The sequence below is a fragment of the Strix uralensis genome, chromosome 3 (genome assembly GCF_047716275.1).
Source record: "Strix uralensis isolate ZFMK-TIS-50842 chromosome 3, bStrUra1, whole genome shotgun sequence".
NCBI lineage: Eukaryota > Metazoa > Chordata > Aves > Strigiformes > Strigidae > Strix > Strix uralensis.
The window spans coordinates 95147810-95166133 of record NC_133974.1 but is presented as its reverse complement, the minus strand read 5'-3'; the positions used below and the strand labels follow the sequence as shown (position 1 = coordinate 95166133).

At 37.8% G+C, this 18324-nt stretch overlaps 1 protein-coding gene across 1 annotated transcript in view; it reads right to left on the bottom strand.

The window, feature by feature from the left end:
* The window catches only part of DNAH8 (dynein axonemal heavy chain 8), a 150737-nt gene that overhangs the window by 123518 nt on the left and 8895 nt on the right, over positions 1-18324 (bottom strand). Inside the window, exons 9-17 of the mRNA XM_074864838.1 lie at positions 15983-16090; positions 14146-14247; positions 12448-12594; positions 11315-11512; positions 10678-10754; positions 10124-10223; positions 4559-4678; positions 1870-2005; positions 732-919 (exon numbers count right to left, since the gene is read on the bottom strand). Of these exons, the coding sequence (XP_074720939.1) occupies positions 732-919; positions 1870-2005; positions 4559-4678; positions 10124-10223; positions 10678-10754; positions 11315-11512; positions 12448-12594; positions 14146-14247; positions 15983-16090 (1176 nt within the window). The remainder of the gene's footprint in view (positions 1-731; positions 920-1869; positions 2006-4558; positions 4679-10123; positions 10224-10677; positions 10755-11314; positions 11513-12447; positions 12595-14145; positions 14248-15982; positions 16091-18324) is intronic.

Below are 18324 nucleotides of genomic sequence, written 5' to 3'. Positions count from 1 at the left end.
TGAATCATGCTACAAAAGCAAGAATGAAAGTAGCCTTTGTACATTCTTTATGCACAAAGCTAGACAAAGTGTGATTTTCTCTAGAGCTAAAGACAGATTGAGCTTTAGTGATCATAGCTTGCAATACCCTCTTAAAACTGAGTATCATATGCTTTAGATAATTAAAGTCCCATGTAAACCCAGTTTTAAAATATCCTCGTCTTACGCCTTACAAACATACACACACATCTTGTATGGCACACCTCATCCCCAAGATATAAGCTTCTTGAAATACTACAACAATAGCAAATACTATTTGCTAAAGGTATCAGAAATCTGACTTCTCTGGCAGGTAACCTGCAAAATTTATGATGTTTTTGTGGCTCACCATATCTTCCAGTCCAGAAGAATTACAATATTTGCTTCTCAAAAAATCTGTAAAACTGTGTTTTAGTGATTTTCAGAGAGTGAACACTTTTTTGGATAGCTTTAATTATTTCCTCACCAGAATATATTTAACAGTGTATAAGAAATATATATGCTTATATTAAAGTATATACTAGCCCACACAGCAGTTAGTAGAGGTTTTTCAAATGAGATCCTCAATGTTCACCTGTCCATTCCACAAATTTACCTTCAACTACCTCATACCCAGCTTTAACCTTTGTTTAACCACAGAAACATTTCTATAGTTAATCAGATTTTCTTTCTTATTCTTTTTAAACAGGAATCATGATAATTTTTAAGTTTACCTCTAAACGCAGCTTGGTTGACTTCAGGTTATTTTCTATTTTTACTATCTTTTTTGCTTGCTCCGGTACTTCCAGACCCAGCTTTATCATACATTTGGTCTCTCGGACAATCTCTGGAATTTGAGGATCAAAATTAACCAGGAACTTCCCAGTTTTAGGATGATGCACAAATATTGTGGCTTGTAAGGCTGTAAAGACATTTTTATATCAGTTTCCAAGACAAACAATTGTTATATAAATTATTATGTAACACAGATTTCTAATATTACTATATAGTCATTAAATGTGTATGTTTACTTGTGAAATAGCTTCACGTTGTTTTCAGTTAAAGAAAATATACAACTGACTTTCACCATATTGGCTTTCTGCCATACATAAGCTTTCTCTTCATAAACTAAACAAGCATCAGATGCAGTATTATTTATCACATATTTTTTCTTAGCTCGAGTTAGAAAGTTATGAAATACCTGGAAACACAGCAGTTTTATGAGATGCTCAGTATCTTACAGGAATTTGTTAACCCAGAGGATGAATGTTTACATAGAGATATTGCAAAACTCCAAAACAAAATAAAAGCCCTAACAGCAACACAAAAACCTGTTGACTGTGTGATGAAAATATTTTATTATTTTAGATCTACTCCTAGTTTTGAATCCCACAGAATGTCTACCATTTACATGAAAAATCTACTCTTTTTTTTTTAAACTCCAAATCTCATTTAATGTTAAAATGATAAAGCTTGATTATCAAACATTTTTTTTAGGCATAAAGTAATACTTGTCCTGAGAGGAAGGGGGATAATACAACTGTATAAATTATTACAGTGAAAACAGGAAGAATTATTAAATAGTATATATAAAGAATTTGAATACAATAATTAACAACTGTGTGCCTTAAATTTGTTTCACTACTGTTTCCAGTCATCTGTCAGTGTACCAAATCCGCAATCCTCTGCATCAAAATTAAATTTCAAGGTCACTAAGGCACAGAGGTTTGTATTATTGGGCCTGCTTATTGGGTCATGATTAATTTGCACATTTTAAGGGTAAATGAGACTTAAAAAATGATCTGATTTGATTTGTGTTTACTTAGCATTCAATAATATCTAAAAAATCCAATTACATATTTAATTACTTACGATACTGTAATTGTGAAATTTCCTTCATCCATGCATTATGATAGACTACCTCGAATTCCACCAACACATAGGCAATTCTGTTGTGTAATCGAACAACTGCTTTACCTTCTGGACTTGCCAAGATATTTGACTTCTTCTATTAAAACACAGTACATTCAAATTAAAACCATATCAAAAGAAAACCATAATATTTGGGGTTTTCTCAATTTAACTATTGACTATACATTATATAAGTTAATATTAAAAATTGTACTTTACAGAGTTCTTAAAAACTGTATTAAGTATTTATGATTCAAATTTACAGGTCAATAAAGTCAGTAAGAACTTGTAATAAATGCTAAACATTTAACAAATGTAAGAGCGATTACTTTATTATACTGTGATAAACACCTGTAATTCACCGTGAAATAGATGCTCAGTTCTGCTAAAAATTGATCAGTAACTAAAAATTTATTTTTAAAAATTTCCTTTATTTTAGATACTTATTTTACATATTTATTTTATATTATTATCTATCTTATATATATTGTATATAATATATTTTCTTATATATTTATCATTACATATTTATATCATTTATTTTATATATTTATGTGCGATTTCTTTGGAGCAGATCTAGGTGATCATTATTCCCATCTGAGGGAAACAGGAAAGTGAAAACCTCTCTCACATAGAAGTTAACCTGGCAGGATACCCTAGATACTTTGTAGGAGAATCATTCAAACATTTCAAGAAATATTATTGCTATAGCAGATCCTAGTATAGCAAGCTTCTGACTGTTCCAATGAAGGAAGTAAATGCAATACTAAGAAATTCCTAAGGGCCATAAACATTAAAGCTTATGTGGCTGGTACCAACCTTCAGCTAAGTGCTACAGAAAATGTAGAATGAGAAGTTCACTAATAGAATTCCCTGTTCCCAGACTAGTTCAGAGATCATCTGCAGTGAAACTGGTGACCAGATTCTCAGTAACAGTACTGCAGCTATCGTGTGGGTCCTTACAATAAACTTGCTTTTTCAGTAATACCAAAACATATACACCAGACAATTTCAGAATGTCAGGCAGTCCACATTTATGTCTTAAGTTACTCCTAGCAGTCACTTGGTAAAGAGGCATGATTCTCTATAGACAATCCTATGGGGCTAGAGGAATAGAAGAGGTGGGTACTCAGTTAAAATACAGGACATGAGTCTTGTGTACAAGCCCTGGTCTGCTCCATTAGGACGAGAATTAAAAACACCACTGGCTGGAATGGTGAAATATTTCTTTGGGCAATATGAAGACAGACATATGACCAATTCGGTGCATATTTCCAGCTTGGGGTGCTAGTTCAGTGGTAAGTCAAAGAAACAGTTTTTCTGGATTTTACTAAGGCTTTTGATTCTGTCCCTCACAGCATCCTTCTGGACAAGTTCTCCAGCTGTGGGATAAGTGTGTTCACAGTGTGCTGGGCAAAGAACTGGCTGAAGGGCAGAGCTCAAAGGGCTATAGGTAATGGGGCTACATCTGACTGGCGACCAGTCACCAGCAGTGTTCCTCAGGGTTCAATTCTAGGGCCAGTTCTGTTCAATATATTTATCAATGATCTGGATGCAGGAGTTGAATGCACCATTAGCAAGTTTGCTGATGATACCAAACTGGCAGGTGCTGTTGACTCTCTTGATGCCTTGCAGAGGGATCTAGATAGATTGGAGCATTGGGCTATGACTAATGGGATGAAATTTAACAAGTCAAAATGCTGGATTCTGTACCTAGGATGGAGTGATGCTGGGCACAAGTATAAATTGGGAGAGGAGCGGCTGGAGAGCAGCCCTGCAGAAAGGGATCTGGGGGTGCTGGTCAGCAGCAGGCTCAAACCGAGTCAGCAGTGTGCCCTGGCAGCCAAGAGGGCAAACCACACCCTGGGGTGCATCAAACACAGCATAACCAGCTGGCCAAAAGAGGTGATTATCCTGCTGTACTCAGTGTTGGTGCGGCCTCACCTTGAGTACTGTGTGCAGTTCTGGGCCCCATAATTTAAGAAGGGTGTTAAGGTCCTTGAATGCATCCAGAAGAAGACAACAAAGCTGGTGAAAGGGCTGGAAGGAATGTTCTGTGAGGGGCAGCTAAGGACTTGGGACTTGTCTAGTTTGGAGAAAAGGAGGCTGAGGGGTGACCTCATTGCTCTCTACAGCTTCCTGAGGAGGGGAGGTGCAGAGGGAGGTGCTGAGCTCTTCTCCCTGGTATCCAGTGATAGGTCATGTGGGAATGGTTTAAAGCTGCACCAGGGGAGGTTTAGAGTGGACATTAGGAAGCATTTCTTTACCAAGTCAAACACTGGAACAGGGTTCCTAGGGAGGTGGTCAATGCCCCAAGCCTGTCAGTGTTTAAGAGGCATTTGGACAATGCCCTTAATAACATGCTTTAACTTTTGGTCAGCCCTGAATTGGTCAGGCAGTTGGACTAGATGGTCATTATAGGTTCCTTCCAACTGAAATAGTCTATTATATTCTAACACTACATTTTGGATCTACAACAGTTGTTACTGCAGAGCATATTTTTTTTAACTACATATTCACATACAAATAAATAGGTTGCCTAGCATATGAGAAGTGACATCATTGTAGACAAAAACATTATGGTCACTCTATTGAAGAAAGACAGTTCATTGTTACACAAAACACCTAATTTTTCCTCTCATCAACTTACATGAAAATAGTTGATTGGTTCATTTATCCTTCTGAATAGCTGTCTCGCCCACAGTATCTTTCCTGCAACAGGTGGCATGTTTCGAGCAAGAGGAGGGTCATCTTTCTGAATTTGGTAAAGCTACAATAAGAACAGTATCATTAAACACACAGATTAAAAAATCTGTTGAAATGTTAAACTGTTTTTCCTCTGGCACCACAATTTCTTCTTCCTCCCAAACAGATTAAATTTGTGTGGAGTCACAACAGTTCATTGAGAGAAAAATTTATTGCTTCCCCCACTTGTACACTTCCAACATGCACACATCGATACCACTGTCAGTATGTCTCCTGTTTTCATTATCTCATGTTGTTTCTTAACTGTGCTTACAACATATCCCTGAGTACAACAAAAAGCATTGCAAATCTAGAAGCTGAGCAGCCAGCATTCAAGGCCAAGCCTGACAGGTGCAGCTGTGTAAATTTGGAGCCATCTGCTGTGAAAGCAAGCTGTGTAAGGAAGTGTTATGAAAACCCTTGCTGGGACTTTTCCTCCTTTCCTTGGGAACTGCCCTCAGGAAAGGCTATATTGTTAACTGAGAGGTTTTACCTGAATGTCAACATTGTTCTTCAGACACATATACCTTAACTAATAACTAACACTTCGGGAGTTGGACTCAATGATTCTTGTGGGTCCCTTCCAACTCAGGATAATCTATGATTCTATGTTAGAGACTGCTATGATTGCTTTGAGTACAAGTGTAATGAAGACAGGCTGGAGTGTCTTTGCATTAGAATCAGGGGGAAGGCCAACAGGTCAGATGTTGTAGTAGGAGTCTACTATAGGTCACCCACCCAGGACAGAGAGGTGGATGAAATATTCTATAGGCATTTAGGAAAAATCTCACCATCACTTGCCCTTGTTCTTGTGGGAGACTTGAACTTCCCAGACATCTGCTGGAAATACAACACAGCAGAGCAGGACCAGTCCTGGAGATTCCTGGAATGTGTGGGAGATAATTTCCTGACACAGCTGGTGAGTGAACCAACCAGAGAAGGTGCCCTGCTGGATCTCCTCTTTGTGAACAGAGAAGGACTGGTGGATGATGTGGCAGTTGGAGGCTGACTAGGGCACAGCGATCATGAAATAATAGAGTTCTCTATTCTTAGAGAGGCCAGGAGAGGGGGAAGCAGAACTGACATCCTGGACTTCAAAAGGGCTGACTTCCTCTTGTTTAGACACCTGCTTGACAGGATCCCTTGGAAGATGGTCCTGAAGGGTATAGGGGTGCAGGAAGGCTGGGCCCTCTTTAAGAAGGAAGTCTTAATGGCTCAGGAGCAGGTGGTCCCCAGGTGCTGTAAGAGAAGCTGGTGACAGAGAAGACCACCCTGGCTAAACAGGGAGCTTTGGCTGCAACTCAGGGAGAAAAGGAGAGTTTACAGCTTTTGGGAGAAGGGGCTAGCGACTCACAATGATTACAAAGAGGCTGTGAGGCTATGCAGGGTGGAAATCAGGAGGTCTAAAGCCCAGCTAGAAATTAATCTGGCTTCAGCAATCAAGGATAACAAGAAATGTTTCTATAAGTATGTCAGCAGCAAAAGACAGACCAGGGAGAGCCTCCATCCCCTGCTAGATGCAGGAGGAAACATGGTAACAAGTGATGAGGAAAAGACTGAGGTGCTTAATGCCTTCTTTGCCTCAGTCTTTAGTAGCAAGACTAGTTGTACTGAGGGAATCCAGCCTCCTCAGCCAGAAGTCAGAGAATGGGAGAACGACCCCCCAGCATGACTGACCGGGGAGGTCCCGACAGATTGGAAATTGGCCAATGTGATGCCCGTATATAAGAAAGGTCGGAAGGATGATCCGGGAAATTACAGGCCTGTCAGCTTGACGTCCGTGCCCGGGAAACTGATGGAGCAGCTCATCCTGAGTACCATCACACAACACATGTGGGACAACCAGATGATCAGGCCCAGTCAGCATGGGTTTATGAAAGGCAGGTCCTGCTTGACAAATCTGATCTCCTTCTACAACAGGGCAACCTGCTTATTGGATGAGGGAAAGGCTGTGGATGTTGTTTACCTTGACTTTAGTAAGGCCTTTGACACCGTTTCCCACAGCATTCTCCTGGTGAAACTGGCTGCTCGTGGCTTGGATGGGCACACGCTTTGCTGCATAAAAAACTGGCTGGATGGCCGGGCCCAAAGAGTGGTGGTGAATGGAGTTAAATCCGGTTGGCGGCCAGTCACGAGTGGTGTCCCCCAGGGCTCAGTTTTGGGGCCACTCTTGTTTAACATCTTTATTGATGATCTAGACGAGGGGACCGAGTGCACCCTCAGTAAGTTTGCAGATGACACCAAGTTGGGTGGGAGTGTTGATCTGCTCAGGGGTAGGGAGGCTCTGCAGAGAGACCTGGACAGGCTGGAGCGATGGGCTAAGGCCAACTGTAGGAGTTTCAATAAGGCCAAATGCCGGGTGCTGCACTTGGGCCACAACAACCCCCCAGCAGCGCTACAGGCTCGGGGAGGAGTGGCTGGACAGCTGCCAGTCAGAGAGGGACCTGGGGGTGTTGATTGACAGCCAGCTGAACATGAGCCAGCAGTGTGCCCAGGTGGCCAAGAAGGCCAATGATATCCTGGCTTGTGTCAGAAATAGCATGGCCAGCAGGGACAGGGAAGTGATCTTGCCCCTGTACTCGGCACTGGTGAGGCTGCACCTCGATTCCTGTGTTCAGTTTTGGTCCCCTCACTACAAAAAGGACATTGAATTACTCAAGCGTGTCCAGAGAAGGGCAACGAAGCTGGTGAAGGGTCTAGAGCACATGTCGTACGAGGAGCGGCTGAGGGAACTGGGGTTGTTTAGTCTGGAGAAGAGGAGGCTGAGGGGAGACCTCATCGCCCTCTACAACTACCTGAAAGGAGGTTGTAGAGAGATGGGGATGAGTCTCTTTAACCAAGTAACAAGTTATAGGACAACGGGGAATGGCCTCAAGTTGCACCAGGGAAGGTTTAGACTGGATATTAGGAAGCATTTCTTTTCAGAACGGGTTGTTAGGCGTTGGAATGGGCTGAGCAGGGCAGTGGTGAAGTCCCCATCCCTGGAGGTGTTCAAGAGTCAGGCTGACATAGCGCTGAGGGATATGGTGTAGTTGGGAATGGTCAGTGTTAGGTCAATGGTTGGGCTAGATGATCTTCAAGGTCTTTTCCAACCTTGATGATTCTGTGATATGCTCTTTTCTACTAATTTCTCATCAATATGCATGTAGAGACTTCTGGGTACACAATCCATGCTTTTCTCTGTGGCCAAGCTGAGGAAAAAAAAAAGGAACCCTGCTAACTGAATGGCTGCATTCTAGTCAAGAAAAGTCTGGCCTAAAATTGTGACATAACAAGTTTGCATCGACAAATTATTCAAGCACTTTAGAACCAGTACTGCAGTGGGAGCAACTTTTTATTAGAAATAACTTGCTTGGCAAAGAAAAAAAGCAATCCAATAATATCTAATAAATAGAACTAGCCTGTATATTGGCAATATATTCTTCAACAGAAGAGGAATATTTGTATCCACCCAGCTTTAGGCATTCAAACTCATGTTGTAATAACACAAACAGCTGTACTGGTTAAGCAAACTCCACTCTTCACTTACTGTCATGTCGTCTTATCCCTAGAGAGTCTCCTGCACAGTCCCAATAAAAGAAATTCAAGTAGCTTCATGGTGAACTTAAAGAGAGGAATTGACCTGGATGAAACCCCCTCAGAAAACACACCTACTTTTTGGGCTGGGAAAAAGCAGCTGGGGGTGGGGTCAGTGATTTCTTAAGCAGGCAGTGCTGCTGAAAATATGTTCATCAAATTAGTACAGTCATAAGAGGTTCAGGAAGTGTTATATACAGTGAGTAAATAGGGAAAGGACACTGTAAAGAGTGGTTCAGAGCAGCTATGCTAGGCTACAGTTTTAAGTCACTGTTTGGAGGAATCATTTTCTAGTAAGTGCAGAGTTTACAGATATTTGCCTCCTCATGTAAACATGTCATTCATCTGACAAAATGTAAACATCTCTAAAAAAAATTTGCATCCGTCTGGTTTTCCAGATTTCCTTTATACTCATAGAAATCATAGAATGGTTTGGGTTGGAAGGAACCTTAAAGATCATCTAGTTCCAACCCCCCTGACATGGGCAGGGACACCTCCTACTACCTCAGGTTGCTCAAAGCCCCCTCCAACCTGGCCTTGGACACTTCCAGGGATGGAGCATCCACAGACTCTCTGAGCAACCTGTTCCAGTGCGTCACCACCCTCACAGTAAAGAATTTCTTCCTTATATCTAATCTAAATCTACCCTCTTTCACTTTAAAGCCATTACCCCTCATCCTATCACTACACTCCCTGATAAATAGTCCCTCCCCATCTTTCCTGTAGGCCCCCTTTAAGTAGTGGAAGGTTATAAGGTCTGCCTGGAGCCTTCTCTTCTCTGGGCTAAACAACCCCAACTCTCTCAGCCTGTCCTCATAAGGGAGGAGCTCCAGCCCCCAGATCATCTTCGTGACCTCCTTTAGACCTGCTCGAGCAGGTCCGTGTCTTTCTTATACTGGGGGCCCCAGAGCTGGACACAGCACTGCAGGTGGGATCTCACAAGAGCAGAGTAGATGGGGAGAATCACCTCCCTCGACCTGCTGGTCACACTTCTCTTGATGCAGCCCAGGATACAGTTGCCTTTCTGGGCTGTGAGCGCACATTGCTGGCTCATAGTCAATTTTCCATCCACTACTACTCCCAAATCCTTCTCCGCAGGGCTGCTCTCAATTCACTCATCATCCAGCCTGTATTTGTGCTTGGGATTGCCCCAACCCATGTGCAGGACCTTGCACATGTCCGTTGAACGTCCTACTCATTGAAGAAAAATGGCCATTTCAAAGGAAGTATTTAAATCTTCAGGTTAACATGTAAAATAGATCAGATGAATTGACTCTACAATAATTCTTTCCTGAGTAGAAAGGGAGTATGGATGTTTAGTTCTGATGCAGATGTTTATATTGCAGACATCTAAAGTCAGGTTAGATAATTCGTCTCTAAAAGTTTATAGTCAAGTGATGTGAACAGTCCCCGGAAGTTAATTTTCATTTATGCTACAGTCATGGTACAGTACACAAATCATGGCAAATTACTTTATAATGAACAAAAATACAATTTACCTATATCTGATAACTATTTTGTACTGTCACAGCATTAGATAATATCCATGTATAAATGCAAACTAACTGTAGAAGCCTCATATAATAAAAAAACTCAAAAGGTATAAGTGAAGTGATGTACACAGCCAGCAAAGAACATTCTTTTCTTTAACTGATGAAGGAATAACAGAAAAAAATTTAGTTTAAAAAGTAAAATTGTGATGACACATTTGCCTGCAAGAGCATGTGTATCGTATTTGCCATATCAGGTCTGTTTTCTGTAACATGAAAATAGAAGTATGATAAATTGAACATTGACAGTCAGTTAGTGAAACGGGCAGAATAAATAAAAGTTATTCATATAATATTTGCTCTTATTTTAACATATTTAAAATTTATTGAAAAAAATTAAATACCTTTTTAGTAGCTTCAAGTTCTGCTATATAATGTTGAAGAATACAACCAACTATACGTACTGTTTCTTCTTGAAGGCATGGCATTCTCAGATTTTGAAACCTGTATTAAAAATGAGTATGCAAAATTACATTTCTAAGACACAAATCATTCTTTTTTTTTAATTTATTTTGGGGTACATGAACATTACGTAAAATGAAAGAAGCACAAATTTATGAAATGCTTCTGGATCTGCTTTGTACAATTTTAAGCAAGCTGAAGAGTTGTGCCCTGGTGGTTTTTGCTGTTATTGTTGCTATTGTGTTTTTTTAAGGTTGTTCTTTTAGTATCCTCTTTTATATACAAAATAAACTGTAATGGAATTAAGAAACAGGAGAATATATTGATTCATGTAAGAAAGCTAAAATATATCTTTTATGATGATTACATGGTTCAGGACACCAACAATGAAAAATTCTTGATTAGGCCCTATGCTCTAAAATTAGGTGTTATTTAAATTGTGCTAATCAGTAATTTGAAGTTACTTTGAAGTATTTTAAAATGTAATTGCCAATACCTTTGAAGTAACTGAAGTGCATGCTGTGAAGACAAAATTCTCCCAAAACAGGTACGCATAAATGTCTGTATCTGTATCTAAAGAATATATAATTTAATATAGTTTTTCTAGTCATATAATAGTATTTTGATGTCTGACAATTTCTTAACATAGTAGCATTAGAAATTATTACCGCTTAAAGCACAGAATAGCAGCCTTCACTGGTCTATGCTTAATATAATCAATAAATAGCTAGCATTGGTCAAGTAATCCCTTAAAATGCCATGCAATTTTAGCAAAGAATCAAATCATGTATTGAAACCAGTTGCAGCTTTGTTCTGCCCAAAATCTAACCACATGTCTCCAGGTTAATAAACCACCTCCATGTAGATCATTCTCTCAGGTCCCATAATTTTTGTCATTTTGGCTGCAGAGGGACTGATCTTCAGTGAGGACTGTAAGATATATTTTACAGCTTCCTTTGGAAGGAGGAGAAAGAATGGAAAAAGCCTCCCTCCAGACAAACACAAACTCTATGCCCTTTGGAAAAAGGACAATGTAGCCTATTCACAGTCCAAAGTCTCACTGACATTCAGAGAGATACTGAGCAAGTAGTGATGAGATTCTTCCCCAAGTTATAGGTAGCAATATTATTTACCTCTAAACCTTCAATATTTGCCATGAAGTTCACAAAATCCACATCAAATTCTGTTTTTCGTGGATCAAGGATGTCATGTTGGGTTTTTTGAATATTTTGGTAGATATTTTTGAATTTTACTGCCATAATATCTATCCCTTCGATGGTAGACAGACTCAGTGCACAAAAAGTTTGTACTACAGTTATCATCTCTGTAATCTGAAATATAAACATTATATTCATGCTCATAACAAATTATTTGTTACTTCCTCTGCAAACTAAAACCTGAGTAAAATAAAACAATAGCCACTTCTCTAACTACTTCATTCAGAAATGTGTTGCTTCTGAGCTTCTAAGTCAGCTATCTTCAATTGAGCACAGTTAATTCAGTTTTCAGCATCAGTTCTCACCATAACCCCATACAAAGTAAAATCATCTTCATTTTTTTTATGGTAGAGAGTTTCTTTTTTAGATTCAATAGGGTAATATGGAAAAAAAAGTTAAAAAATAACAAACACATACTGATGACACAAAGAGATTTCACAGAATAAAAAACCCAACCATACCAATTAGTATATATACTGCATGATAAGGAAAAACATCGAAGACTTACAGAATTCCTACCCTGTGATGACTGCCCTATTATCCTCTTATCCCTTGTCTGACCTTATTCTGCACCAAGGAGCACCTCTTATCTTTTCCATGCAAACTCTATAAATGCTAATTTTAAATCATTTCATTGGGTCAGCAAGCTAAATGTTAAGACCACACCAAGCAGTAGAATCATCTGAACTGTGTTTGACAGTAACAGGAGGTTTTAATACCTTAGGATACCATTCAAAAAAGCACAGGTGTCTTAATTGTAACATAATTTTAAACCTCCTAAAATAATGATCTAAGTCTAGATCAATTAGATCATTTCTCTCCATGCAAACAGAGAAAAATCAACAATTTCAGAAGGACATTGGGAGGTAACTTTCTAAAGTACTGGGATGACTTAGTCTGTGGAGGTGCCTAATTTCTCTCAATAACGAGTTACAAATTCCTTCACAGGATGATTAAGAGCATGTTTGTTGACAAGCGTCTACTTTGTAAGCTGTTCTTTGGAGAAGCCCTTCTTCTCTGCATATAATAACAGCACACAGTATACTCACTTTTTCTAATCTCCTACAAAAAGCTTCAGATTTTCCAAAAATGTACATTTCCGATACTTCAAATGTCTTCTCTCCTAGAGTTTCCAAAATCTCTTGCTTTGTTTCATGAAAGCATTTCTGATATTTTTTCAATAGAAACATGCAGCCCTAAAAAGGAATAAATACTATATTCATTATGCTATGTTTATGGGCGAGAGACTGGAGAACAAACCTACTGTCATTCCAAAGTGATCAATCTTCACTGAATCCAGTTTCAGTCAACAGGCAGTAATGACTTAGGTACAGTGGTTTTCTTTCAGTATGTGTAGCATATGTTTGCAACAGTACAGTACAGTAAAAGACAACACCGGGAAATGAGTCACCAAAAAAAGAACAAGAAAGTTTTAGTTCTTGTTAAGTAAAGAGTGGTTTAGAGGCCAGCGAAGAGCAGGTGATGACTCCTGCTCTAAAGGAGACAGTTGAATATTAAGAAAAGCCATTAGCTTAATTAAGAATGGTCAGACTGTCCTCTAGATAAGGATAGAATTTGGCGTAACAGGGTAGTCCATTTGGAACTCCCAGGGGACTTAAAGGAAATTGGTTATACAAATTAATATGTGTTGACAAATCTGAGTTAAAGTGAGATTGCAGAATAATCCATCTTTCTCAGTCGATTATTTACTTAAAATACTAAGACCTTAACAGATGTAAAAATAATGACTGGTGAAGTCTATAATCATTGGAATACAAAATTTTCTGCCAGTTCTTGGAAAACAGAAAGCAGATTTTATCACAATATACTGGCAGTCACCAGGCTGTCTGAATATAGGTATATATAACAATTGGCTATGAATTACAGGAAATTAAAAAAGGTCCTCATTGAAAGGAATGTTCAGATCTTCAAGAATATACAGATACCAGATATAAGACTGATCACCATGATTAGAAATTGGGCTTGTATTTCTCTCATAGAATAATGAGTGCTTACCAGCTATAGAACAGTCACAAGATGATCTCAATGAAACAGATGAATTATTAGAATCATATCATCCTGTCAGGTCAGGAGAGATACATTCAACAGATTTTCTTTTGTACCTCTAGACCTAATTTTTACAGGACTATGAAATCCTCTGCCTTTCTGGGTGAGATAGGAAGTCAGTAGCTGAAGTCTGATAAAGGAAAGGGTAGAAATGAAGTCAGTATTGGCAACCCGCAACCCCACAGCTGGATGTATTTTGCCATGGCATATTGCATGTGTTTAATTTGTTCTTAATAAGTCACCATCAGCTGTGGAAGAGGAAGACTCAGCACTGAACTTTCATGGCATGCCAAGGAAATTTGGTATTGGAAGAAGCTACTGTAATAAAGTGGGAGGTTATTCAAATACCAGGTTCCCCATGGTAGAGGAAGCTGTACTGTATCAGATACCCTTGAGAGGGAAGAATGTGGATTATGCAGGATGACAAAATTCCTTGATCGCACATATGATGAAGATGTCAATTCCAAGGTCAGTGATGGAGCACCCTGATAAAGATGAGCCCATTCTAATTTCAACAAATGGCAGTGGGCTAAAAAATGGAAAAAAAATCAAAGCATCATGAAAAAAACCAGTAAAGAGGTGTGAAGTACTTGATACATATTGATAATGGACTTCCTTGTGAATATCAATAGGTAATCAGTAGGTTTCATACGTAAATAATAAGATACCAAAATACAAACCTGAATTTTTCCAATGACTGTTGATGTCTCCTGTTCCCAGACACTAGACAAGCCACCATCTGTAATATATGCTCTACATGCTGTGACCATTTGATTTGTAACCTAGCACAGACAAATGAAAACAAGTAGGTCTCAAGCTTATAAGGAAATGTGACTGTTTTGCAAAAGCTATCAAAATTCCCAAATGCATATATTAGTACTATCAGAGTTTGGATAAATTTCAGCTGTGGGAATAATGGTGGCTAAATAATATATGTAATACACATGACAAACACCCTATAAAAAGTCTTAAAACACTCCCAGAGAAGCATTTGTAAGTACTATAAGTCCAGTAATACATATGTATAAACACAGAATGTCATCAACCATAACTCAAGAACAAAGAAGTTATGACAACATAAGTAAAGAATAGTTAGAGTTAAATATTTACACTTTGTAGTGTGTGCATCCTTATTTAAAAGCTGCCATTAAAGAATTCTCTATCCTAGCAGTATGTCTTTACCTTGGTCTCCCATCTATGAAAAGGGGAGAATATTATTCTACTTGTCAACCACAAAAATCCAAAGTTTGTAATGACAGAAGGAGAGAGAGGAGTACAGGACTGAATGCAGATATAGAAAACACATCACAGAGAAAAGCTACAGGTAGATAATCTTTTTTATGTATTAAATAAAGTGAACAATTCAAAACAGTTCTCCTGACACATTATTGTAAGCATGTCTTAAGAATCCCTTACTGAATAAAGATTGAAAACTGCCACACCAAAGGCAGCCTCACACTGTAATACAATGACTGGTGAAGTTGTAGATAGGACCTCCAGTGTCACCTCTGATGATCTTTAAATGGAAGCAAATACTAAGGGGGACCTTAAGACACTGAATTAGAGTAAAGCTTTTTCCTTGCTATTTTTTAGTACAGCTTCATGTAACCAGTTTGTTATTAGCCCCTGTAGTGAAATGCTCAATCCCTTAGACCATTAAATAATAGCCATTATCAAGTGTCAGTACATAAACATCATATAAAAAAAACCCTTACATAACAGGCAACATAACATCGCTGCATAATCCATACCTAACATCTGATGTATGGAAAGCAGTCCCAGCCATGGAGAAATATAGCCTCAAAAAAGCATGCATTTCTTAATACCCTAGTTCAAATTGAGTTGTAACAAAACCTTACACTAAAACCAGAGGTGTTAAAAAAAAAAAAAAAGGGTCTATTATGAATTTCCCCATGTATACTTATTGGATGTGTGTATTTTAGTTATAAAGGATTTCTTTCTTCTAAAACCATTACAAAAAGCATATTTTCCTGCAGTGAATACCTGGAATCTGCAAAAGACATTGGTATGACTACCTAGCTGGTCTTAATTTTCATTTTAAGGTGGCAAAGTTTATGACCTGAGATTCAATTAACTTTTGAAGTATGATTTGCTTCTGAAAACAGACATCTTTTGTCTTTCGCACCTTTTGGAGAAATAGCCTAGTCAGACTGACAGCCATCTGCTTAATCAGGTCTTCAAGGCTGGCATACAAGATCTTTGCGGATTCAGTGACTTAAGAAACAACTGTGCAGATTAATTCAGATCAGGAGATTAATCAACAAGAAAAAAAATTAATTCTGCTGAACCAAGAATAACAACAAAGTTTCCTCCAGAAAACAAGTTTCTAATCCAAATTCAATCCTCCCCTGATTAACAGACTTCCTTTCCTGTGGAGACACCCACTATTTATTACCATTTTAAACAAATGTCCTACTGATTTAAACAAAATGAGGGGTTTTTTTCCTGAAAAATCACATAATTTTTTATAATTAATATTATACTTAATATAGTTACCTTTATAAACAATGATGTCATTCTCTCAGAAGTATTGTAATATTTAGAAACACTGTGAATCATCCGTATAGCATTTATCAAGTTTGGTATTCCATGTGTCATTGATACCTTAAAGAAGAGTTTTGAGAAAATTTTACTTTCTATTCTTAGCAACTATATTTCCATTCTATTGACAACTTCTAAATTACATTTTTCCCTAAATTACATGAACCAATCTTCAAAATGCTATGGCATCTTACAAAAGGTTTCTTATGACAAAAAAAGTTAATCACGCTCAATAAATTTTTAAACCTCAACTAATAAAACCAATACAATTCTTAGATGATTTTGTGAGAAATCAGATTAAAGATATTAATATGAATATTTTTAATATGCTACTTTGATGATCAAAATTGAACACTGATTTGAAAAGTACAGGTTGCATTTTTTTGGCACCAAAGGAAGTATTCTGGCAGCTGACAGTGGCTGTCTGTGATTAATGCTTTTGTTTTCCTTCAAGTACAGCTGTTAAATATTCTCTGCAATTACATTGTGATTACAATCATTACACAAAATGTTTCATTCAGACATTTCCCAAAACTCATGAAATAATTGTCACAATGTTAATCTCATTAATGAGTGCCTAATTCATTCAATAATCATATGAAACATCTAAATCTTTCATCTTTAATGAAATCAATGTTCAGATCATTAAAATCAAACCATGGTATTACAAGTGTTCTGCAATTCAATCACTTCCAAAGTATTTTGGAAAAAAAGAAAAAAAAAAGGTAAAAACCAATAATTCATTAACATTATCAATGACTTATCAGAGTTGCAATTCTGAATATCAAGAAAAAGTAATTTTGACTGTCAACCCTCAACAGCCAAGCTCCTGGAATTAATCAACTCTGGGCTTCAAACTCAAAGTAAACACACTAATACTGTGGATAGGCATAGCAGACATCTGCATTTGGCAGAAGAGTGTGAAAGAAAGGCTATATGATATAAACATAGTCCTCAGTATCCACATGTTTTCATCACCCTCCCACCCCCCCCCCCCCCCGAATGGAATCAGGAGATTCCGAGTCTACCAGTTTTCTTTTTTAATCCTTGACAAAAAATAAACTCCTGAATACTGGACTGTATAGAGATTTCTCTTATTCAAAGCACCAAGTTAAACACTCAGTCAAAATTTTCATATAATAACCCACTTCAGCTACAAATGTGTGATACTGCATACACTAAATGCCATATTTTACGCACACACTAAATATATTAAATCTGCATGTACTCCATTCCTAATCCACTAATATTTTAAACACTTTTCAATATCAGATATTAAATTCAACTCAATTCAGAATGTAGTTCTTTTTAAAAACATGGTATATGTCATTTTTAAACTGCATACCATAGAAAATCCTACCTAAATTATCTTGACCTCTGGAACACTGTTACAAGAAATGACACAAAAATTCAGATTTATCCAAATTGTTCCAGATTAGACAAAGAATTATAGTTAACTATCCTGCATTAGTAAAATGATGAACTCTTTAATGGGTTTCCACCCACAAATGTCTGTCTGTTTAAGATAAACTTCTCCATGAAGCAGCTCATCATTATGGCCTGGTACCTGGCACCCTCTAGTGATAATCTGGAGATTTGAAGACAAACAGCATTTTAGTAACAGTTTATCATACTCCTCTCTTCTACTATTCCATGTAGTATCGGTCCTATGCCATGTATTATCACAGAACTTTTGCTTCCCCTCAGTTAAAACGTTGAAGTAGGATCCTAAGCAGCCAGCAGTTAAGAAGAAATGCAACACCTCCTGACAGAGGACAGGAGGCAGGTAGGACCAAAACAAGGAGGACTAAAATCCAAAGCAGAACAAGCAATTTTTCCTAGGGTATTTCCTCCTTTCACCTTATTCTGCAACAGCCATTAGAAACATATACCTGCTACAATAATTAGTAATTAATATTAAACTTAATAACTGTTACCTTGAACTAGGACTCACTAGTCTACAAGGACAACCAATTATTTAAATTCTGACTAGCTCGTACTTCTGCAAGTAGAATCAGCTAATACCATTTTCAGTATCAAAATATTAATTTACACATTTAGGACTTCATTACGTTTCATTATTCTCTATATAACTGAAATTTTGGTATATTGGTTACAGCTGTGTGATTATTCATTAATACATGGAATTTTCAAGGAAAGACATATTTTGAGATTCTTGTATTATAAAATATGTACCTGTTTTAGCTAATTTTAAAAATAATGTTGGCAGCAGGACTGACTTACTAGGCAATCATATGTATTTATGTTTATTGATAAAATACATATTTTAAAATACA